Source organism: Hylobates moloch, unplaced genomic scaffold (assembly GCF_009828535.3).
Source record: "Hylobates moloch isolate HMO894 unplaced genomic scaffold, HMol_V3 SCAFFOLD_9, whole genome shotgun sequence".
In the NCBI taxonomy this organism is placed as follows: Eukaryota; Metazoa; Chordata; class Mammalia; order Primates; family Hylobatidae; genus Hylobates; species Hylobates moloch.
Window position 1 is genome coordinate 33,339,008 of NW_026652284.1, and position 27,261 is coordinate 33,366,268.

The 27,261-nt window shown below is 42.5% G+C and overlaps 1 protein-coding gene, 2 long non-coding RNA genes and 1 other non-coding gene across 4 annotated transcripts in view; 2 read left to right on the forward strand and 2 right to left on the reverse strand.

The window, feature by feature from the left end:
- The window catches only part of LOC131384277 (uncharacterized), a 27,490-nt gene extending 10,301 nt beyond the window's left edge, over positions 1 to 17,189 (reverse strand). The window contains exons 1-3 of the long non-coding RNA XR_009214957.1: positions 17,096 to 17,189; positions 8,344 to 8,432; positions 5,613 to 5,672 (exon numbers count right to left, since the gene is read on the reverse strand). This is a non-coding gene — a long non-coding RNA (uncharacterized LOC131384277). The remainder of the gene's footprint in view (positions 1 to 5,612; positions 5,673 to 8,343; positions 8,433 to 17,095) is intronic.
- A 1,709-nt stretch (positions 17,190 to 18,898) lies between these two features.
- On the forward strand, positions 18,899 to 22,544 carry LOC116813225 (uncharacterized). The gene is made up of 4 exons (XR_004370923.2): positions 18,899 to 19,044; positions 21,756 to 21,867; positions 22,089 to 22,161; positions 22,364 to 22,544. It is a non-coding gene; the product is annotated as an uncharacterized LOC116813225 (long non-coding RNA).
- On the forward strand, positions 21,926 to 22,014 carry LOC116814003 (small nucleolar RNA SNORD87). Its single transcript, XR_004371109.1, has one exon. It is a non-coding gene; the product is annotated as a small nucleolar RNA SNORD87 (small nucleolar RNA).
- Positions 22,545 to 24,838: 2,294 nt separating the features above from the next.
- Positions 24,839 to 27,261, reverse strand: part of MCMDC2 (minichromosome maintenance domain containing 2) — a 58,106-nt gene continuing 55,683 nt past the window's right edge. Inside the window, exon 15 of the mRNA XM_032759635.2 lies at positions 24,839 to 25,484. Coding sequence (XP_032615526.1) covers positions 25,318 to 25,484 — 167 coding nt within the window. The 3' untranslated portion in view covers positions 24,839 to 25,317. The remainder of the gene's footprint in view (positions 25,485 to 27,261) is intronic.

Consider the following 27,261-nt stretch of genomic DNA (forward strand, 5'->3'; position numbering starts at 1 on the left):
GAGCTGGAGACCGGAGCTGTTCCTATTCGGCCATCTTGGCTCCACCCTCAGGTTTCTCTTTTTATGTTTATACAAGTCTTAATTTCAACTCATAAGACAAACCAGCTCAGTGAAATATACCTCAATCACTCAAATGCTTTCATTATAAATTATACCTTAGCATTTTAGCTGTCATAAGGTTTTAAATAATAAACTGAAGAATAATCCTAACTATTAAAGATTATGTCAGTAGTCATTTCTTGTGCATATGAATGTTACTAAAGAATCTCATGCATTCCTGCCCTCCAAGGGCCAAGAAGTATGTCCTAGGGATGAACTTTAATCACTCATCTTCATTTTTTTTAGCCATTAGAAACTGGGGGCCATTTCAAGCAATGTGATGTCTAAAGAAAAATTTATTTTAACCATTTTTATTTTCAGATAGACTCTGAAATCACTAACTTAAAAATGTTAAATGTGTGCTATTATTAAGATAGCTTAATTCCGGTTTTTTTTGTTTTTTTTTTTGTTTGTTTGTTTTGTTTTTTGAGACAGAGTTCCCTCTGTTGCCCAGGCTGGAATGCAGTGGCACCATCTTGGCTCATTGCAACCTCCACCTCCTGGGGTCAAGCGATTCTTTTGCTTCAGCCTCCTGAGTGGCTGGGACTACAGGCACCCGCCACCATACCCAGCTAATTTTTGTGTTTTTAGTAGAGATAGGGTTTCACCATGTTGGCCAGACTGGTCTCGAACTCCTGACCTCAAGTGATCTGCTCGCCTCAGCCTCCCAAAGTGCTGGGATTACAGGCATGAACCACTGCACCTGGCCAAAGTAGCTTAATTGTTTATGTAGATGGATATATGATGTGGAACAAAAAATTTTTTAAGGCCAGGTGCAGTGGCTCATGCCTGTAATCCCAGCACTTTGGGAGGCTGAGACGGAAGGATCACTTGAGGCCAGGAGTTCAAGACCAGCCTGGGCAACGTAGTGAGAACCCATCTCTACAAAAAAATTAAAAAATTAGCCGGGAACGGTGGCGTGTGCCTGTGGTCCCAGCTACTCAGGAGACTAAGGTAGGAGGATTGCTTGAGCCCAGAAGGTGGAGGCTGCAGTGAGCCATCATTGTGCCACTGCACTCCAGCCTAGGAGACAGTAAGACCCTGTCTCAGGAAAAAAAAAAAAATCTGTATTTTTAAAAAGTAGGCCTATGTAAGATTGTCCCTACTCTGTGTGTAGAACATCTGTGCCACCTTGCGGCCATAAGACCCTGTACCAGAGTCATCTTGAAATAAGGGCTACAATCAAGTAAAAATAATGGTATGCAATGGCAGAGGCAGGTGAGTCAAGAGAGGAGGAAAGGTGTGAAGCTATTTTCAGATCCCCCATTTAGAAAGAAGAGGCCAGTTCCAGAAGTGTCCAGTCCTGCTATAGGTGTGTGGTTATAGGGACACACAGGAGAGACTGTCTCAAAGAGGAGACCTGACTTTAGAACCAGATCAGAACAACTAAAGCTGCCAGTGCTGAGCCACACTCGGTCTGAGAGGTCCAGAGAGCAGCCACACCTGGTGTGATGAAGACTGGGCCCAGGTGGTCTGTTTTCCTCTCCAGCCAGTCAGTGCCAGAGACTGGACACTGGACAATGTCTAGGGTGATGGTGGTAGTGGAGATGGCTTAACAGAAGACAGAAAACTTGCCATAAGCAATGACTACTGGTCTCTCCTCTTCCCCTAACCTATGTGAGCCCACCCAGACTTGTGGCCACTCTAGGGATACACACTTTGCTTACATTAGCACATTCCTTTTCTTTGTTGACAGGAAATAGAGCTTCTTGCAGGAATGGACAGTATGGTTCAGTGGTGGGAGTTAAGAGCTTATTTTTCTTTCTTTTTTTTTTGAGACAGAGTCTTGCTCTGTCGCCCAGGCTGGAGTGCAGTGGCTCGATCTCGGCTCACTGCAAGCTCTGCCTCCCGGGTTCACGCCATTCTCCTGCCTCAGCCTCCCATTATTTTTCAAGATGGAGGTTTAATCAAACTTGAGGAAGGGGTAAAGGGGAGGTAAGAAGAGGTTGAAGAAGAAATAGATCCTACCAAAAGACCTAGCTTCTACTTCTTAATAGGCGATGAGTTGGGGACTTTTTGTTTGTTTGTTTTAGAAACAGTTTTACTCTGTCACCCAGGCTGAAGTGCAGTGGCACAATCTGGACTCACTGCAACCTCTGCCTCCCAGGTTAAAGTGATTCTCCTGCCTCAGCCTCCTGAGTACTGGGATTACAGGCACGTGCCACCAAACCTGGCTAATTTTTGTATTATTAGTAGAGACGGGGTTTCACCATATTGGCCAGGCTGGTCTCGAACTCCTGACCTCAAGTGATCCACATACTTGGGCCTCCCAAAGTGCTGGTATTACAGGCGTGAGCCACCGCACCCAGCTGAGTTAGGGACTCTCACATTAGTAAATATCCTTAGGGCATGCAGCAGTTTAGAGAAGGGAGGAGATAATATATTTTTCATTACTAAACTGATCTGTGGCCTTCAGCCTCCCTAACTCATTGACTTAAGGGCCTCTTGGTTAAGGGCAGATTCCTCCTAGAATGAAGTCACTGTACGCCTTTGAAAATGCAAAAATAGACTGGGCACAGTGGCTCATGCCTGTAATCCCAGTACTTTGGGAGGCCGAGGTGGTGGATCTCCTGAGGTCAGGAGTTCGAAACCAACCTGGCCAACATGGTGAAACCCCATCTCCACTAAAAATACAAAAATTAGCTGGGCATGGTGGCGGGCGCCTATAATTCCAGCTACTTGGGAGGCTGAGGCTGGAGAATCGCTTGAACCCAGGAGGTGGAGGTTGCAGTAAGTGGAGATCACACCATTGCCCTCCAGCCTGGGTGATGAGAGCAAAACTCTGTCTCAAAAAAAAGAAATGAAAATGCAAAAATAACTTAGAGTCCCTAGCAAGCAAGATAATAGACTTAAATTTCAGACTTCATAAAGAGAGAAAATGGAATTCTAAGTTCCAAAAGCTGCCCTCTATGTATAAGCGCCAAGATTGGAGGTCTATAAATGGAGTTTTACTAAAGGTGCTAACAGGGAAGGGAGGCCAAGGCACTGAGAGGTAGTGGAGGTGTCAACCTCCACTGGTGTCCACCTTGAGAAGAATAGGGAAGTGTGGGGTAGTGACAAATTGGAGACAAGGGCTGACCTTGCCACAGTTCTCTAGACAAAGCCCTAGATTCTGCCCAGAGCCACACCCTGGGCAGGCAAGATGAGCAATGGCTGAGGGAGGGTCCTGAGGGCAGCCCCACACCGCAGGCTGCCACAGGTCACAAGCTTCTGAGAGTACTCAGGCCAAGATGCCAGGACACGGGAGGCTGCAGCGTACAGGGCCCCTAAAAGGGGAGATTGTAAGCAGGATGCAGGATCTCAGCAGTGGGTGCCAGCATGACCCTGAAGGACCAGGTAGTGACAGACACACTATGTCAGAGTGCAGTCTAGACCCAGAGGACAGACAGCATGGGAGCCTGCAGTCCCTCCCTCCATGTCCTTTTGATTCACAACTGCTCCCTGAAGCTATCTAGGGATCGATGGAGAAGGACAGGCAGGAAGCCCATTGAGTGTAAACAGCATTGATAGAGCTTCATCTTTTACTTGGCTGAATATTTAATGAACAGAGACTAACATCAAAAGGGATCTGTTTGGCAGGTGGTTTTCCTCTTCAGGAGTGAGGATTCTAGAACAAGATGAGGTTGGATACAGGACATAAAGCTACGTTATTTTCCTCACATTCCAGTCATGGTATGGACATTTTAACCCAATTTTACAGTAGAGATGGACTATCTGCATCAACAGTTTACAACCTAATTGCTCAGTATTCCAACTTATTTGACCTTATAGTTTAGAACACACCAAAATGACTGTGGTGATACTGAGGACCTTCCTGGACCTTTGCAAATGGATTAGGAAAGAGTCTTGAGAAACTTGCCCAGTGTTGTCCAACTAATCAGAGCCCAGATTCAGGCCCAGACAGTATGGCTCCAAGAGCCTGGTTCCTGTCCTAGACTACCTGCTCTGTTAGTGCCTGGATGCTTAAAGCACTTGAGTTTGCACCCCTAGTTTGGCTGGAAAACACTGTCCTTTGCTGCAGGTCTCTCACTGTGGTAAGCACTTGGTATAGGGTTTGTTCTCAATACATTTCCCTTGCGTTTTGCCCTCTTCCCCTTAGCTCACAAAGTTGATGTGAAATAATAGCTGAGAAAGTGCGTGTAGGCAGCTCAGTGCAAGCCAGGTGTGTCTTCCCTGGCTCATTAGCTCCATTCGATGAAGAGTTAAACGTGCAAGGCGAAGCGTGACACAAAAACCCGCAAGCTGCCTTAAAGGGAAAGATGGCTAATTTTGACTACATAAAAATAAATTCACAAAATAAAAGACAAGGTCAAAAGACAAAACACAAGCCAGAGGAAAAAATCACAACACACGATAAAGCAGTAAATCTCTACATAAAATCAGTTCTCAGATTTCAAAAAAGCAAAACACCAACAACTTAGTAGAAACTTGCACAAATGGGAGCAAAGATCGAGCCACTGCACTCCAGCCTAGGCGACAGAGTGAGACTCTGTCCCCTCTCCCCCCTAAAAAAATTAAAAAAGAAAAACTTCCACAAATGGTAACAAACAGCAGTTCATAGAAAGAAACCAAACAGGGCCAGGCACGGTGGCTCACGCCTGTAATCCCAGCACTTTGGGAGGCTGAGGTGGGCGGATCACTTGAGGTCAGGAGTTCGTGACCAGCCTGGCCAACATGGTGAAACCCCGTCTCTACTAATAATACAAAAATTAGCCATGCATGGTGGCAGGCTTCTGTAATCCCAGCCACTCAGCAGGCTGAGGCAGGAGAATCGCTTGAACCCAGGAAGCGGAGGTTGCAGTGAGCCGAGATTGTCCCGCTGTGCTCCAGCCTGGGCTATAGAATGAGAATCTGTTTCAGGAAAAAAAAAAAAAAAAAAAGAAACAAGCCAATACATTTATGAAAAGATACACAAGTTCAGGCATAATTAAGAAATACACATTTAAAAAGCAGTGGAAGAACATATTTCACCTGTCAATGATACAAACAAAAAATACTCATCATTAGTGAAGGTGAGGAAATGAGGACTTTTGTACTGTTGGCGGCATAACCTCTTTTAAATGTAATTTGACAGTATCTCCCACTATTATAAGTGTACACACTCTGACTTAGCAATGCCATGTTAAAAAATTTCCCTACCAGGCCAGGTGCAGTGGCTCACACCTGTAATCCCAGAACTTTGGGAAACGAGGCGGGTGGATCATGAGGTGAGGAGTTCGAGACCAGCCTGGCCAAGATGGTGAAAACCCAACTCTACTAAAAATACAAAAATTAACCCGGCATGGTGGCAGGTGCCTGTAATTTCAGCTACTCAAGAGGCTGAGGCAGAAGAATCGCTTAAACCTGGGAGGCGGAGGTTGCAGTAAGCCAAGATTGAGCCACTGCACTCCAGCCTGGGAGGTGGAGCAAGACTCCCTCTCAAAAAAACAAAAAACAAACAAAAATTCCTACTGATATAGTTACATTTGTAAATGTATGTAAGAATAATTATTGCAGGTATTTATCATTTTTACCTTATAATTTATAGCCTTGACAGTTTTCCCAGCCTTCGGTATTGGCTGCACCCAAGTAACCTATCAAAAAATGCAAACCTGAAGATGTAACATACTTGCTCAAATCCCTTCAGTGGTATCCCATGATCTAAGGATGAAGTCTAACCCCTTAACTTGATTTATGAACCCTCTTCGTATGTCACTGCCCTCCACCACTTCCTATTTTACATTTTAATTATTAGTAAACACATGTGCACACACACACACAGCTATTTCACGCTTCAGTGCCTTTGTTCATCAATCATCAGTTGGTCCACAAATTTTTTTTATTTTTTAATTTTTTTTAATTTTATTTATTTTTTTGAGACAGAGTCTCACTCTGTCACCCAGGCTGGAGTGCAGTGGCTCGATCTTGGCTCACTGCAAGCTCCACCTCCCAGGTTCACACCATTCTCCTGCCTCAGCCTCCCAAGTAGCTGGATTTATAGGCGCCCGCCACCACGCCCGGCTAATTTTTTGTATTTTTAGTAGAGACGGGGTTTCACCGTGTTAGCCGGGATGGTCTCCATCTCCTGACCTCGTGATCCACCTGCCTTGGACTCCCAAAGTGTTGGGATTACAGGGGTGAGCCACCATGCCTGGCCCACAAATGTTTTTTTAATGCTACGGCAGGTATTGTTCATTGCTTACTACATTAGTCAGGAATTGCATTCAGCTGCTAATAAGAAAGACCCAACTATAGTGGCTTTAGTAAATTAAGAATTTATTCTCTAAAAGAAATCCAGGCTGGGTGCTGGGGGCTCACGCCTGTAATCCCAGCACTTTGGGAGGCCAAGGCGGGCGGATCACAAGGTCAGGAGTTCAAGATCAGCCTAGCCAACATAGTGAAACCCCGTCTCTACTAAAAATACAAAAAAAATTAGCTGGGCGTGGTGGGCACCTATAGTCTCAGCTACTTGGGAGGCTGAGGCAGGAGAATCGCTTGAACCAGGGAGGCAGAGGTTGCAGTGAGCTGAGATGGCACCACTGCACTCCAGCCTGGGTGACAGAGCGAGACTCTGTCTCAAAAAAAAAAGAAAAAGAAAAAAAAAGCAAAGAAAAGAAATCCATAAGTAGGCAGTCCAGGACTGGTAAGGTAGATTAGTGTAATCAGGGCTTCCACTTACTATTTTTTTTTGAGACATTTCACTCTGTCCCCAGGTTGGATCATGGGGATCTCAGTCATGAAGTTGCCTCCTGGTTCCCACCCGAGTAGCTGGGACTACAGGTGCCCACCACCAGGCCTGGCTAAGTTTTCGTATTTTTAGTAGAGAGAGGGTTTCACCATGTTAGCCAGGATGGTCTTGATCTCCTGACCTGGTGATCCACCCGCCTCCACCTCCCAAAGTGCTGGGATTACAGGCGTGAGCCACTGCACCTGGCTGCTTCCACTTATTTTTTTATTGGCCAGAACTGGGTCATAAAGTCACCCCCACGTGTAAGGAAGGTGTATCAGTTTGAGTTTGGCTGCAGTATCTGCTTTAGCTAGTTTAAAAAGAAAGGGGCTTACCAGGGTGACGAGGCTGAGCAAGCTGTGATTGAGCCACCAGCCTGGGTGACAGAGCAAGACCCTGTCTCAAAAAAAAAAAAGAAAAAAGAAAAGGAGAGAGGGAAAGGAAGGAAGAGAGGGAGGGAGGGAGGGAGGGAAAAGAAAGAGAGAAAGAGAAAGAGGGAGAGGAGAGGAGACGAGAGGGGAGGAGAGGAGAGGAGAGAAGAGAAAGGAAGCTTATAGGTTATTAGTGACTTACAGAATCATGAGATGAAACTAACCCGGGCTGGATTTATAATAACAATTTCTAAATCCATTCCATGGAACTGGGCCGCCAAGGTAGCTGATACTTCTGCCATGACCTGAACTCTGCTTGCCAAACAGGAAGCTGCCCTACAGTGGCTGACTCCGGAAACATGCTGCCTTTGCTAGACATACGTCATGGTTAATTTTTTGTGTCATATTGACTGGGCCAAGGGACGCTCAGATCACTGGTTAAACACTATTTCTGGATGCTATGAACCGAATGTGAGGGAGGCTAAAACAGGAGGATCTTGAGCCCAGGAGTTTGAATCCAGCCTGGGCAACAAAGTGAGAACCCATCTCTAAAAACAAAACAAAACAAAACAAAACAAAAAGTGTCTGCCAGGGGGATCTAACTCAGTTGTAAGAGATCAAGGAAGGCAAAGAGGGATGAAAAGAACCTTCGAGGCTGGGCATGGTGGCTCACGCCTGTAATCTCAGCACTTTGGGAGGCCGAGGCGGGTGTATCACCTGAGGTCAAGAGTTCGAGACCAGCCTGGCCAACATGGTGAAACCCCGTCTCTACTGAAAATATAAAAACTAGCTGGGCGTGGTGGTGGGCGCCTGTAATCCCAGCCACTGGGGAGGCTGAGGCAGGAGAATTGCTTGAACCCAGGAGACGGAGGTTGCAGTGAGCTGACACGGTGCCACTGCACTCTAGCCTTAGCGACAGAGTGAGACTCGTCTCAAAAAAAAAAAAAAGAAAAGAAAGAAAAGAAAAGAGACTTCTAGACAGAGGAAAAAGCAGGCAAGTAAAACATGATACTTGAAGGAAAGTGCATTGAGGAGGGGGGTGGATTCTTCATATATATTATTTCATTTAACCCACAAAATCCTAGGAATAAGTACTATATTACTTCCAATTTTCAAATCAACGAGGACCTTGAAAGGCATGTTAAAGGATTTGGACATAAGGCTTACCAGAAATCTTCTATAGAAATGCTGAGGTGTTGGGTGCTGGGGAGCTCCTGGGAAGCACAGACTTCCCAAGAACATGAAACTCCATAAACCTACCAAAAAACAAAACAGACCAGGAGAGGTTATTTACAATGTATATCTGTTAATTGATAAAAGATTAGTATCAGGCCAGGCGCAGTGGCTCATGTCTGTAATCCCAGCACTTTGGGAGGCCGAGGCAGGTGGATCACTTGAGGTCAGGAGTTCGAGACCAGCCTGGCCAACATGGTGAAACCCTGTCTCTACTAATAATACAAAAATAAGCCAGGCTTGGGGGTGGGGGCCTGTTATCCCAGCTACTGGGGAGGCTGAGGCATGAGAATGGCTGAATCACTTGAACCCAGGAGGCGCAGGTTGCAATGAGCCGAGATCACACCACTGCATTCCAGCCTGGGTGACAGAGTGAGACTCCATAAAAACAGAAAAGAGAAGAAGAGAAGAGAAGAGAAGAGAAAAGAAAGCAAGAAAGAAGATTAGAATCCCATACATCAATTTTTAAAAATACAAATAGTCGGCAGGGCATGGTAGCTCACTTTGTGCAAAGGGTCTCACTTTGTGCAGTGGCACTATCATGGCTCACTGCAGCCTCAACCTTCCGGGCCCAGGCGATCCTCCGTCTTCAGCCTATCGAGTAGCTGGAATTATAGGTCTCAACATCTTAGCACATGTATCTGAGTTGTTTTCAGAAACCTGGACCCCCACCAGGTGGATCTGCTGGCATGTAGACCTCAGATGCGGGGGCACTGAGGACTGAAATCTGACCTCCGTTCTTTGTTCTAAATTTCTTCCTGAGGGGTCTGGAGGAAGTCATTCCCATGGGCCAGACTGTAACTTCCTTTCTGATGACCCCAAGTTTTTAGACAAAACTTCACTTACTTAACCCATCACAAACAAATCAGGGAGTGTTTGAATCCACCTATCATCTCTAAGCACCTCTGCTCCAAGATACCCCACCTTGGCGAGGGGGAGGGTGGGGGGGCGGGGTTTGTTTGGGTGGAGGCCCTAGATAAGGTATAGCAGCTAGCCAGAGAGTAAAGGCTTATCCACATGAGAAATGTTATTTGTCTGAAGAACTACAAGATTTATATATGATGGCTGTTGCAAAATGGAAGATAGTCATTCATTTTCTTTTCTTTAAACAGGGCCTTGCTGTTTTTGTGTCCTGTGTGGTTATCAAGGGGGTAGGGAGCCCATGTCCATGTGTAACCTCACCAGTGGACCAAAGTTTCCAGGTTCCTGGGAGAGGGCTCATACACACAGAAGGATGACACTCTCTAAAAGGTGACTTTTGTCTTTTGGGGCACAGGAATCTCTGACATATACGTATGTAACACACAAGAACACATATGTAAATACACACACACGAAGGATATTCAAATCAGTTTTCTACCTGGCTGCAATTGCAACATTATCCCCTCTAGTTAACTGTTCCTTCCAGTTAATATCTTCCTTGTCAATCATTATTTTTTTTCCCTTGGAGACTTTTGAGAACAGCATACTTATTGTCCCTTAAAAATGAGATGGTGGCCAGGCACATGGCTCACGCCTGTAATCCCAACACTTTGGGAGGCCAAGGTGGGTGGATCATGAGGTCAGGAGTTCGAAACCAACCTGGCCAACACGGTGAAACCCCGCCTCTACTAAAAATAGAAAAATTAGCCGGCCGTGGTGGCACAACCCTGTAGTCCCAGCTACTCGGGAGGCTGAGGCAGAAGAATTGCTTGAACCTGGGAGGTGGAGGTTGCAGCGAGCCGAGATTGTGCCACTGCACTGCACTGCACTCCAGCCTGGGCGACAGAGCGAGACTCTGTCTCAAAAAAAAGTGAAGCTGGTAAAATTTGAGAAAAGGGTTGCTGATTCCTTATAGCAATTTGCTGAAAGCTTTAATGGGATGTTAATTTCAGGACATAATTTATATTATCCCTGAGGTGTGAATACATAATATAACCTTAGTTTGAATGTTTCAATTACTTCCACATTCTGGACTCTCTGTGTAATCATTCTTGAATACTTTTTTAAGAGTTAAAAAAAATTATTATTTTACGTAACAAGAAGCCTACGCTGGAGTGGCTCCCTGGCTAGTTCATTCTATTTAATTTGGTGACTATTAGATGTCTTTATGTTGCTGGGCTCCTTCTCTTTTCCACTTTGCCATCTCAGATAAACTCCTCTCATTTAACAAGACATTTGCAGCAGGGCCAGGTGTTCTTTCAGTGTCTAGATGAGAATATCAATGGGAAGAAGAGGCATTTCTTCCCATATGTGTCCCTTCATCACAGAAGAAAACCTTCCCTCAAGTCCCCTAGCAGACTTCCCAGCAGGTCTCATTGGCCAGCTTGAATAATTTTAAAACATTCCTTTGCATTCAGAATTTGTAGTATTTAAGTAGTTATTTGCAAAGTTTATTCTTAACATAAAATTTAAATGTTTAAACAGAAAAGGAAAACACTAGTGTCTCACATTGACAATTAAAGCCACTGTGGCTACCTCATTATTTTGGATCCTGGCAGAAATCATAAGTATAAGTAATTTAGTTAATTTTCACCAAAATTATCTCAGTAAAGTTCATATATTTCAAGTGTTTAAGAATCAATTTTCATTTAGATCAGTGCCCTAGTTTCTGACAATTTAATGTATTTTTCCACAGATTTGGAACTTTAACCTTGACGAGAGGTATAAATACTATGATTATCTCAATGTCAATATTATGTTTAAAAATAATTCTGCTTGAGGTAAAAGAATCTTATATAGAAAAGTCATGCATTTATGACTAGGGTCACTTACATTCTCTTGCATTAACTCTATTTTGACATGTTTACTATTGAGCAAGGAAAAGCACAAGGATGTGGTTATTACAGCCAACTTCCTACCAGTTCCAACCCCATTTTCTGCTGTAAACATCTAGGGGACATGGGAGGCTCTCTAAATCATTCACTAATATGAAAAAGGGCCGAGGGCCAAATGTATTAAATTACTAATGAGATTCACATATGTAAGTGCAGACTATAGATTATGACAGCCCATAAAAAATAATCTCCTATATATCCCTGAATCGACATGTATGTCTATCTACAAAACGTAAACTTCCTAAGGTAATCATGATTATATTATCAAAGAAGTGCTATTTTTTAAAAGTTGCTTTTGATAAACTAACTATATCACATTTAAACCATGAAACTTTCCCCTTGAAGTGGTTTTAGTTGTATTTGCAATTGTCAGCATTGGCTCAGTTCAGCAACTTAGAGATAAGCGACCCCCAGGGAGGCACTCATTGCTGGAAAATGCTGAACCCTTTTTATAATGCCACTCAGGATGAAGAAATAATGAGCTGATGGGGCAAATCTTAGAAATGGTCTATTTTTGCACGCTGCAGAGAAAATGTACTACTTTAATAGTATTTTTTCAATTTAATTTAATTACAAAATCAATACATATGCATAATAAAAATCCAAATAGGAAAGAATGATATAATAAAAAATAAAAAGATCACTCTCCCCACAAACCCAAGTTTCACTCCTAGAGGCATTCATTATAAAATTACAAACAGGTTCTTTTTTGTTTTCTTGTTTGTTTGAGACAGAGTATTGGTCTGTCACCCAGACTGGAGTACAGTGGTGCGATCTCAGCTCACTGCAACCTCCACCTCCCGGGCTCAAGTGATTCTCGTGCCTCAACCTCCCAAGTAGCTGGGACTACAGGCACGCGCCACCATGCCTGGCTAATTTTTTTGTATTTTTTTTGTAGAGACAGGGTTTCACAATGTTGCCCAGGCTGGTCTGGAACTCCTAGGCTTGAGCAATCCACCAGCCTTGGCCTTCAAAAGTGTTGGGATTACAGGTGGGAGCCACAACGCCCAGCCATAAACAGGTGTTTTGTAGTCTCTTAAAAAAAAGTCCTATGCATTAACAATCATATATATGCTTCTTTTTTCTTTTTCTTTCTTTTTTTTTTTTTTGTCAGACAGGGTCTCACTCTGTCACCAAGGCTGGAGTGCAGTGGTGAGATCAGATTCACTGCAGCCTCGATGTTCTGGGTTCAAGCTATCCTCCCACCTCAGACTCTATGTAGCTGCAACGATACCACCAGGCATGTACCACCATACCCAGATAATTTTTTTATTTTTTGTAGATACCAGGTCTCCTTATGTTGTTCAGCTGGTCTTGAACTCCTAGGCTCAAGTGATCCTCCCTCCCGTCCAGCATTTTTTAAATCTAACCAAAAATGTAGTCTTTCCAAATACCTTCTGCACCTAGCTTTAAAATTTTTAAATATCTTGAAAATTTTTCCAAATCAGCACATATGTGTGATTCATTTATTTATTCATTCAACAAATATTTATTAAGTGCTAGGGACTGTATTAGGTGCCAGGAATAAAAAGGTGAATAAGACAAGAACTTTCCTCTTACAGGATTTATATGCAGTGAGGGTGTAAAAGTATGCAAGTAAATAAACAAGAAAATTGCAGATTATGCTAAGTGTTTTTTTTTTTTTTTTTTTGGACAGAGTTTCACTCTTGTTGCCCAGGCTGGAGTGCAATGGTTCAAGCAATTCTCCTGCCTCATCCTCCCGAGTAGCTGGAATTACAGGCATGCGCCATCACGCCCAGCTAAATTTTTCTATTTTTAGTAGAGACAAGGTTTCTCCATGTTGGTCACGCTGGTCTCGAACTCCCGACTTCAGGTGATCCGCCTGCCTCGGCCTCCGAAAGTGCTGGGATTACAGGCGTGAGCTACCGCGCCCAGCCTATGTTAAGTGTTAATGAAGGAAATTAAAAGGGAGACATTTTGGAGTTGGCCCACTTTAGGCAGGTAGGGGAAATGTGGCCTCTCTGAGAAGTTGACATTAAAATTGAGATTAAAAAAAAGGAAAGAAGTCAGCCATTCAAAAATCCGGGACAAGAGAATTCCAGGCAACAGTAAAGGCCTTGGGATGTGAAAATTATTTGACATGTTCCAAGAACTAAGAGTGGGCCATGATGACTGGAGCATCACCAGAAAGGAGAAGCAGAAAATGAGATAGCCCATGTGAAGATAGGTGGATTTTTTTCCTTTTTAAAATGTCTTTTAAAAAATTATTTATTGTAGGCCAGATGTGGTGGCTCACGCCTGTAATTCCAGCACTTTGGGAGGCTGAAATGGGTGGATCACTTGAGGTCAGGAGTTTGAGACCATCCTGGCCAACATGGTGAAATCCTGACTCTACTAAAAATACAAAAATTAGCCAGGCAGTGGTGGCAGGCACCTGTAATCCCGGCTACTTGGGAGGCTGAGGCAGGAGAATCACTTGAATCCGGGAGGTGGAGCTTGCAGTGAGCTGAGATCACACCACTGCACTCTAGCCTGGGCGACAGAGTGAGTACTCCATCAAAAAAAAAAAAAAAAAAAAAAAATTGTTTATTGTAGTAAAATACATGTAACAAAATTTACTATCTTAACCAATTTTAAGTGTATGGTTCAGTGTTATTAAGTACATACCATCCACAGATTAGGAGAAAATATTTGGAATATATAAAGAACAAAAATTACAATTTGTTTTGCTAGGCTTAGATATTCATACTCTATATTACTTAAGGCAAATTGAAATTTTTACTGGATTTTGTATTTGTTTCTTAGATTTCCAGTTTTTAAAGGAGAGATTGGCCAGGCGCTGTGGCTGATGCCTGTAATCCCAGCACTTTGGGAAGCCAAGGCAAGAGGATCGCTTGCGGCCAGGAGTTGGAGACTAGCCTAGCCACTCTCTTGTCAGTATCCCTTGATGCACAAAATTTTTTAATTTGATGAAGTATAATTTATTTTTCCTTTTGTTGCCTGTGCTTTCGGTGTTATAGCCAAAAAATCACTGCCAGATCCAGTGTCATGAAGATTGTCCCCTATGTTTTCTTCTAGAATTTTACAGTTTTAACTCTTAAATTTAGGTCTTTGATTCATTTTGAGTTTTTTTTATATAATATCAGATAAAGGTCCAACTTCTTTATTTTATTTTATTTTTTTGCATTGGATATCCAGTTTTCCCAGCACCATTTGTTGGAAAGTCTGTCCTTTCCACATAGATGGTATTGGCACCCATGCCAAAAATCAATTGGCCATACACACAAGTGAGTATCTTAAAAGTACAATGGTAAATGATGGACACTAGTAATCAAGGCTTCTAGGCAACTCTAAGTCTCTAGATTAACTTTCTTAAGCCCTTTTGGAGATGATAGACTCGAAAGGGAAAAGGAGTTCTAAATTCCAAAAATCCCTTTACTGAGAGCAAAACATAAATTAGTGAACATTAAACTTTTCATTTTTCCAACAAGAAACTATAGGAAAAAAAGTCTTGCATAGGAAGAGGAAACTCAAGAAATGAACTCAAAGAAGAGAGGAAGTCAAGGAAGTCTTCAATAGAGATGAAAAAATACAAAGGCTTCAACAGAAAAAGAGAGAGAGGAAGAGGAAGAGGAGAAGGAAGAGGAGGAGAAGGAAGAAGAGAAAGAAGAAGAAGAAGAAGAGGAGGAGGAAGTGGAAGAGGAGGGAGAGGGAGGAAGAAGAAGAGGAGGAAGAAGAGGAAGAGGAAGAGGAAGAAGACAGGGGCCTGGTGCAGTAGCTCACATCTGTAATCCTAGCATTTCAGGAGGCCAAGGCAGGCGGATCACTTGAGGCAAGGAGTTCAAGCCCAGCCTGGCCAACATGGTGAAACCCCATGTCTACTAAATTACAAAAATTAGCCAGGCTTGGTGGCAGGTGCCTGTCGTCCCAGCTACTCCGGAGGCTGAGGCAGGAGAATTGCTTAAACCCAGGAGGCAGAGGTTGCAGTGAGCTGAGATCCTGCTACTGCACTCCAGCCTGGGCAATAGAGCGAGACTCTGTCTCAAAAAACAAACAAACAAACAAAAAACAGAAAAAAAATTGTGGTATACTCAGATAAGGGAATACCATTCAGTAATAAAAAGGAATTAACTACTGTAACACACAACTGCATGGATGAATCTCAAAATAATTATGCTGAGTGAAAGCAGCCAGACCAAAAACACAGTGCATACTGGCCCATCAAATTGTATAGATTAAATATGTGCAGTTTTTTGTATGTCAATAATACCTCAATAACACTGTAAATAAAGTATATTCTGAATGATTTCATTTAAACAAATTCTAGAAAAAGCAAATTGATCTATAGTGACAGAAAACAAATCAGTGGTTCCCTGGTGCAGTTGAGGGGAGTGATGTGAGGGTGACTTTTGGATTAGGGAATGAAGAAATGTTTAGGGATGATGAATATGCTGATTATCTTGAATGTGGTGATGGTTTCACAGGTGATGGTTTCACATATGTAAAAACTTATCCGATTTTTCATTTTCAATATGTGTAGTTTTTGTATGTCAATAAAGCTATGCTAAAGCAAAGCTATTTTTGCTTTTGTAACAGAAGTGGAACTGGAAATCTGTATCCATTCTTTGTCAGAATTCCTGTATCTTTCATCATATCCTTGTAATCTTCTCTCACTTTGAATAGTAATGAGAAGAGAGCTCATGGATTCACAGCAATATGCTCACACTTTAAAGTTAAGTTTCCCCCGTGTGCAGGCACTATTAGCAGCCTACCAAACAGCCGTCTCCCTTCCCTTTCTGTCAGAGTCCACTTTCCCATATTATAAGCTGATAATGCCTTGACTTGTAACCCAATCAAGGCCAATGAGACCTGAAAACAAGTCTACTGTGGGCATTCTGGGGAAGATTTTCCAACCTGTTTAAAAGAGAAACAGGTGAAATGTCCCTCCTTCCCACCTTTGAATATTGTTATACGAAGACATAGCTGGGTGCAGTGACTCACGCCTGTACAACCCAGCAATTTGGGATGCCAGGGCAGGTGGATCACTTGAGGTCAGGAGTTCGAGACCAGCCTGGCCAACATGATAAAACCCCATCTCTACTAAAAATACAAAAATTAGCTGGGCGTGGCAGGAGGCACCTGTAATCCCAGCTACTCTGAAGGCTGAGGCAGGAGAATAGCTTGAACCCAGGAGGTAGAGGTTGCAGTGAGCCAAGATCCCACCACTGCATGCCAGCCTGGGCAACAGAGCAAGACTCTGTCTCAAAAAAAAACAAAAAGAAAAAAGATATGATGTTTACAGCTATGGGAGGCTTTTTGCAACTATGAAGGGAAAACCAATAATCTCAGAGAAGTCAACCAGCAACCCTGACAGTGTTTTCCTGCTAAATCAATCAACCCGAGAGCCATCTAACTCTGGATTTCTTATAATATAGAATAATATACTCCTCATTTCCCAGAAGCTACTTTAGTTGCATATTTTGTTACTTGCAGTTGAAAACATACATTTAATGACATTATTAATCAAAGTAACTGACATAAGATGATAACCTGAAATGGGTGGCTGCACAGTTTTGGCAACATCTAAATTTTAGTCAAGATATTTAATTGTATCCTTTCTGAAGAAAGAACATAGTAAGTCAATAAGGCAGTGGCCCCTTCCTAATCCATCTACCCAGCTCAGCTATTTCTTCCTAGTAGAGGCCAATGAATGCCCTGTGAATGCCTGCAGGAGACAACACAAAGCTGTTAGCAACGCAGGAGCTATCCTCTCTGGAACCATGACAGGGGAATTGTCCATGTTTGCCTCCAATTATCATATGGCCCTGGGCTCAGTGGCACCAAGAACTTGCCTAAATTGTTGCCTTAGCATCTATGGATTTAATGTCCAAACTAACTCTCACTTGTACCTTTTAGTAATGGTGGCTCCCACAGCTTCCCCTTCACACTGGAGGTGACAGCCCAGGTTGCAAAATTGTGGAAGCAACATCCAGCCAGGAATCCTAGTCCAAGAAGCAGGTTGAGGTCCATGTCACTACTTAACAGGAGAAACGGCTTCCATTTGGAGGCCCAAGCAAAGACTTTCAAGCTTCTGTAAAATACTTTGCAATCCTTTGTTAAAGGAGGTACAATCACAATTTGTTTTGCTAGGCTTACTAGGCTTAGATATTCATACTCTATGTTACTTGAGACAAATTGAAATTTTGTACTGGATTTTGTATTCGTTTCTTAGATTTCCAGTTTCTAAAGGAGAGATTGGCCAGGCGCTGTGGCTTATGCCTGTAATCCTAGCACTTTGAGAAGCCAAGGCAAGAGGATAGCTTGAGGCCAGGAGTTGGAGACCAGCCTGGCCAACATAGTGAGACCCGCTGCATCTCTACAAAACGTTTTAAAAATTAGCAGGGCACGGTGGTGAGCACTTAGCTACTCAAGACTGAGGTGGGAGAATCTCTTGAAGATCCTAGAAGATGGAAGCTGCTGTGAGCCATGACTGCACTACTGCACTCCAGGCTGAGCAACAGAGGGAGACCCTGTCTCTAAAAACAAAACCAACCAACCAAAACACACAAAAAATTGGCCGGGCGCGGTGGCTCACACCTGTAATTCCAGCACTTTGGGAGGCAGAGGCGGGCGGATCACAAGGTCAGGAGATGGAGACCATCCTGGCTAACACGGTGAAACCCCGGCTCTACTAAAAATACAACAAAATTAGCCGGGCGTGGTGGCAGGCGCCTGTAGTCCCAGCTACTCGGGAGGCTGAGGCAGGAGAATGGCGTGAACCCGGGAGGCGGAGCTTGCAATGAGCCGAGATCGAGCCACTGCACTCCAGCCTGGGCGACGGAGTGAGACTCCGTCTCAAAACAAAACAAAACAAAACAAAAGCCAAAAAAATTAAAGAGAGATGACCTATCTTTAAATGAGTCAATTGTTTAATCATATGCTTTCATGTGTATTCTTTCTGGCAACAAGATCATAAACCTTTCTCCTCCAGCATCAAGCCCAGTGCTTTGCAGCCAGGATTCTATAATACGATGAGAAAAACAGAAGTAATAAGACATGGAAATCAATAGCAAATTACAACATGTTCATAAACAAGGTAGGTAACTGTTTTATGAATGCTATATATACTTTTTTTGTTTGTTTGTTTGTTTTGAGACGGAGCCTCACCCAGGCTAGAGTGCAGTGGCGCTATCTTGGCTCACTGCAACCTCCGCTGCCCGGGTTCAAGCGATTTCTCGTGCCTCAGCCTCCTGGGTAGCTGGGACTACAGGCACGCGTCACCACAATAGGCCAATTTTTTTGTATTTTTAGTAGAGATGGGGGTTTCACCATGTTGGCCAGGCTGGTCTGGAACTCCTGACATCGGGTGATCCTCCTGCCTAGGCCTCCCAAACGGCTGGGGTTACAGGCTTGAGCCACTGCGCCCCGCCTTTTAGGGCATATTCTGCTCGTTTGCATCCACTGCAAACTGGTAGATTAATCATTGACTAGCTCTAGCAGAGCTACTCCTGAGCCTGAAAAGCCCCTACAGGAAGTCACAAAGCCCCCACATAAACTTGCTGTGTGGCACACAGCGTCGCCGCACCGCGCAACCAGAGCAGAGGGCTAAGGTGACGGGCCTCATCTCCCCTCCGCCCTCTCCCCAGAGCCCCTGCACTCAGCCCCACTTCGCACTCGCGGAGGGGCGGGGTCGCGTACCGGAAGGGGCGGGGCCACCGGAGTGCCTAAGAGCTGCCCTCCGATGTCCCTCTTCCTTTCCCGCGCGACCGGCGAGGGAGGAAGAAGCGCGAAGAGCCGTCAGTCATGCCGGTGTGGTGGCGGCGGCGGAGCCTGCGGGCCCGTAGCTGGGCTCTGCGAGGTGAGAGTGATCGCGGTCTTAGGTCTTCCTCCTCTACGTGCCAGGTTCCTCCGCCATATGGGTGCCCAGCGCGGCCCTTGTCCCTTCCCCGGGCGCAGCGGAGCGGACGGCTGCTGCGTAGGCCAAAAAGCTACTCTCCCGGTGCCCCCAAGGCCCACGAGCTTTCCCCACAAGCCATCTGCGCAGTCGCGTTTTGTGAGTAACCACCTGGGAGGCTTAGCTGACCTTTCTCCGTCAACACCGGTTCACTGTCCTCTGCTCAGAAACTGGTCAAGGGCCTTCTGACTTAAGGAGGTGCCTGCAAGGGACCGTCGGGGGCTTCGTGCTCCACCCTGCCTTGGCCAGATCTCTCGTGTCCCCAGCAAAGCTGTGCGTGCGGCCTTGGCGGTTTCAGGCTCTTAGTAGGCAGCTTGTTTTCCTTAAAAGGGAGCATTTTATAAATAGGAAGGTGATTATCCCTTAGGTGTCAGGACGACCCTTAGTTAACCGTACTTTGTGAGTGGCTTTGAAATTGTAATAAGCGCAGTTTACTGAGTCGTTACTAGTCTCGACCCATTCGTAGAGCTAGTCGGTATTTGTTCCTGGACCTTCCTTCGTAATACGCTCTAAAGTCAAGGCATGGAGGTGGGAGAACAACACCCCATAAGGTGCGAGTATAGGAGGCCCTTAGGCTAAATGCCCGCTACACACGGAGATGCTTGTATTTACATAGAGATGTGTATTTCTGGACATAATACAGAAGAAACCGGTCAGCACCTGGGAGGCTGGGAAAACCTGTTGGCTATTCAGAAACTTTTTGTGTGTGTGTGTGTGTGCCAGAGTCTGTTCTGTCGCCCAGGGTGGAGTTCAGTGGCGCGATCTTGGCTCACTGAATCCTCCACCTCCCGGGTTCAAGCAGTTCTCTGCCTCAGCCTCTTGAGTAGCTGAAATTACAGGCACCTGCCACCATGCCTGGCTAATTTTTGTATTTCTAATAGAGACGGGGTTTCACCATCTGGCCAGGCTAGTCTTGAACTCCTGACCAGCCTGACCACTCGTGATCCACCCGCCTAGGCCTCCCAAAGTGCTGGGATTATAGGCGTGAGTCACCGCGCCCAGCCATAGAAACAAATTTTAAAATTTCATCAGTGAGACTTGGTATAGGTTGTTTTTTTTTCTTCAAATTTGAAATGCATTGCGTCGTCTGAAATAATCATTAACTGTCAAGAAGACGAATGTCATGGCTTATCCTTGAAATATTTTTGGTATTCTTATTTTTGAGGCTTCAGTAGCTTGAATTCTGTTTTCACTGGTAAGTGCTGGGACTTCTAAAAATTTCCAAACTAAATAATTGATAAAATTGGTAGTGCAGGAAAGTTCTGAAGCATAATACAAAAGAATCCACCGATACATTTGAGAACTATAATATTACCAATACTAGGGTATCTATTGTTTACATTTCCCTGCTTCCTATTCATAGGTATCCACCATTTGGAATTTTGTGCCCATCAGTCTTTGGGTTTTGTTGGGGAGGGGGGTCGCGTGGACAGCTTTGTGGGGTTTTTTGTTGCTTTTTTGAGATGAATTCTCGTTCCCGTGGTGCAGGCTGGAGTGCAGTGGCGCGATCTCGGCACACTGCAACCTCCATCTCCCAGGTTCAAGCGATTCTCCTTCCTCAGCCTCCCGAGTAGCTGGGATTACAGGCACCCACCATCATGTCCAGTTAATTTTTGTATTTTTAGTGGAGACGGGGTTTGGCCAGGCTGGTCCAGAACTCCTGACCTCAGGTGATCCACCCGCCCCGGCCCCCACAAAGTGCTAGGATTACAGGCGGGAGACACCGTGTCCGGCCCGTTTTTTAAGCTTTGTAAAAACAGGATTATGCATGTAGTTGTCTGTAGTTCCTGTGAATCATAATATTAAACTGAAACTTTTTTTGTTTCAGTTATTTTTTTTTGAATTATTCAAACCAGTAGTTTATATTCCTAATATTGTGTGAAATATTTTCAGCAATTCAGCACATGAAAATGATTGTTTTTGCAAGGTCTAACCTTGTATGTCTTCATAAATCGTTTCCTATTGCTGCCTGGCTCAATGATTTATTCTCCTGGGGTGCTGTATGACATGATTTTTTGCCCCAGTCCATGTTCTTTGCAGTTTTTAGTTAACTTGGGACTTAATTTTACAGGAATGTGTCCAGTAAAAATGCCAATATAGGTATCCCTGTTCTAAAACTGCTAGGTTTGCCGTTATAATGTTTTTAGGTGAAGGTCTTCACGTTAGTTTTTATACATCTAACCTGGCTCATAGCTCATCCTCGTCGAGCTGTGAGACAGAAAAGCAATGGCTGTGTACTATGACCATTATGTCTTAAAATCAAAACTGCCACAGTGAAGGATATCATGAAATGTTTCCACCATTTTCCTGCCAGTGCTAATGGCTCCTGTTTCCAGTTTGGAATAAGCTCATTTGTGGAATTATTAGGTGCTAATCAGACAAACATACTCAGTTACAGAGGTTTGGGTTTGTCAGTATTGGCTATCAAAAAAGCAGAAAAAGGTAATAGGATAATAGTATTTTTTTATTAAAAAGTGGTTTGGGAATCTGAAAGGTAAGTTGCAAGTACAGTTCCTAAAGGAATGAGATTCTCTTCTTGGACCATTCCTACATATAAGATGCCCAACAAAATGCAAATAAAAATGGGAATTCAAAATGTAATACTTAATTTCCAGGTGCAAGAAAGCCTTTGAGGTGAAGGTGTATGAAGGTCATCATGACAAATGTTTTCCAAAAACTTGTAGAAGGCTGTGAAAAAACTACTAGGATCACGCGGCATGTATCGAGGTACCTAAATTTAATTAATGTTAGTTATGTGATGTATTCTTGACAGATAGGTTTAATAGCTGGCACAATGATGACTTAAATTACTTTTTGCCGTTTACCCAGCTGAGGGTGTCTTTGAAGAAATAATTTTAAGACTGAGATGCCAGTAATATACATTGATTAATTACTGATATGTATGTAAGGCAATAATTTAATTAAGGGTGAATATTCTTTCTTTTTAGCATATAGGTTGCTGTAGATGAATGTTCTTAGCTGTCATGTTTAAAAATACTTCTGCTTCCTTCGTTACCTCAAGTAAGTGATTTGTCAAGCAACTATGTCTGCTGACAGTTCAGAAAGTATCTGATAAACTTCAAAGGGTGGGGGCAGATTCTTGTTGAAGTTGCTTTTGCATGTGTGGTATTCTCAACATTAATTTTTTGAGGGGCACTTGTGAATATTGAGGTTATATGAGTATGGAATGATTTTCACTGTGGTTTCTGATTTTGTTTTGGAGGTGTGGCATGCAGCATTTTGGAAGGAAAATTGAAGACTTGTTCAAGAAAACATGAACAGAAGCAAATGATGAAAATGAGCATTTTACTTGATGTTGATAACATCACAATGAATTATGGAGAAAAATACATATTTTGCTAACTTTTAATTGCTGAACAATAAAGTGTTTTCTTTTAAATCAACTCTAAATAGCTCCATTCTCATAGTCACTAGTCAGACCTGTTTTGAACATATTCGAAAGATAATCTTGTCAATAATTAGCTTATTTATGGGTGGTGATTCTCATTGAGGCTGACAGCTGGGGAGACATTGCTTGTACCTCTAGGTTCCCTGTCTGGCTTCCCCTTCAGAGCCTGCTGTTGTACCAGGTGGTTGGAATCTTAAAACTCTTTAATACCAAATAGCAATCAAATTCCCCCTTACAGATAAAGGTTTCACCTTTTTTATTCAGTTTGCTTTCATCCTTGTGAACAAAAAAGTCATCCTAATACTAGTACATGTAATAACTAAGCAGTATGCTATGTTAAGAGAAATGACTGAGCAGACCAGTCTGTCTAGGACTAAATTGGCAAGAATTCTAAAGCTGAATTTATATCTGGCTGAAGGTTTAGAGCTAAATCTTTTCTCCTGTTGAGTACTAGCTTACAAATTCCTTTTACCAAGGTTATAGTTTTTATATGATAAATGGTATAAAACCTGTATAGCAACATCTTAGTCACTTCCCTCAGTATAGACTTGGGGGGTACAAGTGCAGTTCTGTTGCATAGGTATATGAAGTAGTTTGGAGTCTGAGCTTTTTGTGCAGCCATTACCTGAATGGTGTACATTGCACCCATTAATTTTTCATCCTGCACCCCACCCCCTTCTAATTCTCCAATAACTTTTAAAATAACCATTGGCATCATATTTAATGTTAATGAATTACCTCCCATAATTTCTGAATGTACACTTCTACCCTTTAATGAGAAACTTAAACATTTTAATTTTTTTGTGGTGAAGTAACCATCTTTGAGACTGAGGTTGGGTTTTTTAAGCTGGGGAGATTAAGGTGGCAGTGAGCTATGATTGCATCAGTACACTGCAGCTTGGGTGACAGCTACATATAAATATGTATATATAAATATAGATAAGTAAATAAAAGCCATCCTGGTGCCATGCATGGTGGCTCACTCCTGTAATCCCAACACTGGAAAGCTGAGGTACTGAGATGGGAGGATAACTTGAGACCAGCCTGGGAAACACGGCAAAATACCATCTCTACAAAAAACGCAGAAGTTATCCCAGGGTGGTAGCATGTCCCTGTAGTCCCAGCTACTCGAGGGCTAAGGTGGGAGAATTGCTTGCAAGGTCAAGGCTGCAGGGAGCTGAGATGGCGCCACTGCCCTCCAAATGGTGACAGCCCATCACAAAAATAAAAATAAAAAATAGTGTTTTTAAGCTTTCCAATTGTAAAAGGATCCTAGTTTTATAAAATAGGAATGTGTTTTGCCTTCCCCCCAAAGAGAGCCAGACATGTTTGAAATGTAGTATTTGAGAAGCACAAAATAAACGTCTTAACATTATAGAACTGTAATATGTAAATATTTTGTTGAAAACTACCTTTGTTGCCAGTCCTGTTGGCTCATAACTGTAATCTTAGCACTTTGGGAGGCTGAGGCAGGCAGATCACCTAAGGTCGGGAGTTCAAGACCAGCCTGGCCAACATGGTGAAACCTTGTCTCTACTAAAAATACAGAAATTAGCCGATCATGGTGGAGTGTACCTGTAATCCCAGCAGGAGAATCACTTGAACCCGGGAGGTGGAGGTTGCAGTGAGCCAAGATCACACCACTGCACTCCAGCCTGGGTGACAGAGAGACCCCGTCTCAAGAAACAAAAACAGAAACACTACCTTTGGCTTCTGAAAACTAATACTGTTTACTCCCTGCTACTAGTAGGTATTCAATAATAGTGAACAACTTCCTCTGGGTCCTGTGGAGAATGGGAGAGGTCCAGCTGTGTAGTTAAGCATCTCTGTTAAGGGACCAGTTTTGAAAGAATTGATGCATGGTAACATCTTGGTTAATAAAGTGGCAATTTGGTAATCACATTCTGCTTTTCTGTGAATAGAACTGATCTTTTATTAAAGTTATGGAAACTGAACTAAAAAGGATTTATAAATTTTACAAGATGGATTTGTTTTCTCATGGTGCCCCTATCTTTTCAGAGCAGGTATCTTCCCTCCAAAAATGAGGACTAGATTTGCAAGTTGGTTTCTTTGCCTTTTGGAACCTTTCTTGTACCCAGTTAGGGTTAGAGAGCCAGTTTGTAAGTTATTGGCTCCTTGTTTCCGTGTAAAGTATTTTTTTCATTTAACCTAGCATATACATATGGAAAACTTCCAAGGCTTTTCCCAATTCCATATTTAGGGCTTCTAAAACAGTAGTATGTAATGGACATGCCAGTAAAAAGTATGAAAAGGCCTTACATTTGAAGCTTCGGGTTATATAAAGTATTTACTCATCAGTTTAGCAAGTTCACAAGTGGAAGAAAAATGTTTTAGAGTAATTTGTAGGTAAAGAGTTATTGCCATCTTGTGACAGTAGAGTGAACTACATAAAGGTTGCCATTTTACACACTGCTTAAATTGCAACATTCTTTACATTTTTACCTGTTCACCACTGGTATTCTGGGCTAACAGGTTTTTCTTTATAGTATTCTCCTTGACAACTTTATCATTTTAAATTGTCCACATTGTTCTAAGTTTTAAAATTCTGTTGCTTTTGGAGGTTTGGATTAGTATTTATCCCATTAGCCATTAGTTTTGACGGGACTATATTTTATATTTTTAAAAATAGTATTGTAACATATTCCTGTACAAAGTATTATCAAAGCATTACTTCAAAGTCACTCTCAAAATACTCACACTTTTTCTCCACTGCTTAAGTAGGAATTAACAAAAATTCCTTAAATTGCTTATTCATCACTAGAGAAAATAGTTGTCCCAGGTCCATATGTGGCAATAAATTGTTCCAGCTGTTGTTGGCACTGAGTCAGATAGAGATCCCTTTGCTCTAAGTATTCTTCATTATACAGTTCAAATGGAAATACTGCATTCGGAGCAACACAAAATACAGTGGCCCCTAAATGAAGAAGATAATAGAGTGTAAATGACAAATACTCCTTAAAATGACAAGTATGAAATCACATTTTCAACCAAAATATTTTAATGGAATCTTAAAAGTTAAGTCTGAGCCCATGTGGTTCTGTGAAAAATAAAAGTTAAAAAATTAAGTTCTGACCTATTCAGTAGAGTATTTCAATAATCATTATTGAAATCTGACTCTTGTTTTCTGAAACCCAGAAAGCAGGTTCAGTAAATGCACAAACATTGGTACCAGGGCCAATGGAAGAAGTATGTTGATGTTTATATTTTAAAGTTTGGAACTAGAAATTTGTCTTCTACTGAAATAGTCATTATAGTTTTGAAGCTGAAGAGTGATGTGAGGAGGCGACAGGAGTAGGGAGAAAAGGTACTGGAAGGTAGGGAAATACTAATCTATTTGATAAAGGTTAAGTGGACGATCAAAGATAAAGACATTGTAGTACATTTCTCAGTTGTTAAAACCATTCACATAAAGGCCGACAACATAAATCTATGGAAGGGTTTCAAGACCATTCTAGGGGAAAGGACACACTCGCTTTGGATTTGGCCATGATTTCCTGAATGTGACATCAAAAGTACAGGCACCAAAAGAAAATACACATAAATGGGACCACATCAAAATTTAAAACTGCATAAAACAATACAGTCAACAGTGAAAAGGCAACCCATGGAATGGGAGAAAATACTTGCAAATCATATTTCTGATAAAGGGGTCTATAAATCCACAGTAAGAAAATAATCATTAAAAAATAGGCAGAGAACTAATATTTCTCTAAAGAAAAACAAATGACCAATAAGCACATGAGAAAGATGTTCAACATCACTAATCACTAGGAAAATACAAATCAAAACTACGATGAGCTACCACCTCACACCCATAAGGATTTATTATAAAAATAAACAGAAAATGACAAGTGTTAGGATGTGGAGAAATTAGAAGCTTTGTGCACTGTTGGGAATGGAAAATGGTGCACCCACTGTGGAAAACAGGATGGCGGTTCATCAAAAAGAGTAAACAATTACTGTATGATACAGCAATTTCACTTCTGCGTATATACCCAAAAGAACTGAAAGCAGGGTCTTAAAGAGATACTAGCACACCCACGTTCATAGCAGTGTAATTCACAATAGACAAAGGTGGAAGCAACAGAAATGTCCATTGACAGGTGAATGGATAAACAAAACATTGTATTTACATACAATAGGATATTATTCAGCCCTAAAAAGGAAGGAAATTCTAATACATGCACAATATGGATGAACCTTGAGAACATTATGCTAAGTGAAATAAGCCAGTCATGAAAGGACAAATATATGATTCCACTTATATGAGGTACCTAGAATAGTCAAATTCACAGAGGCAGTAGAGTGATGGCTCCCAGGAGGAGTAGAGGAGGAAACGAGGAGTTATTGTTTAATGGGTACGCAGTTTCAGTTTGGGAAGATGAAAAAGCTCTGGCGACGAACAGTGGTGATGGTTGCACAACAGTGTGACTGTGAATGTACTAAACACACTGAACTGAACATTTTAAAATGGTTAAAATAAGTAGATTTTATATTTTACATCAATTTAAAAATTGACCATGAGGAGGTAAGCTCTTCTCTTTTATTCATTAATTCATTGAACAAGCACTTAATGTGACAGGCCAAGAGTACAGTTTAGCAACTGTGCCAAGCAGTGCCCACCTTCCTAGAGCCTCATAAGAACAGCCTCAGACTTCTGACTGCTTCCTTTCCTACCTGATCTTCTCTGA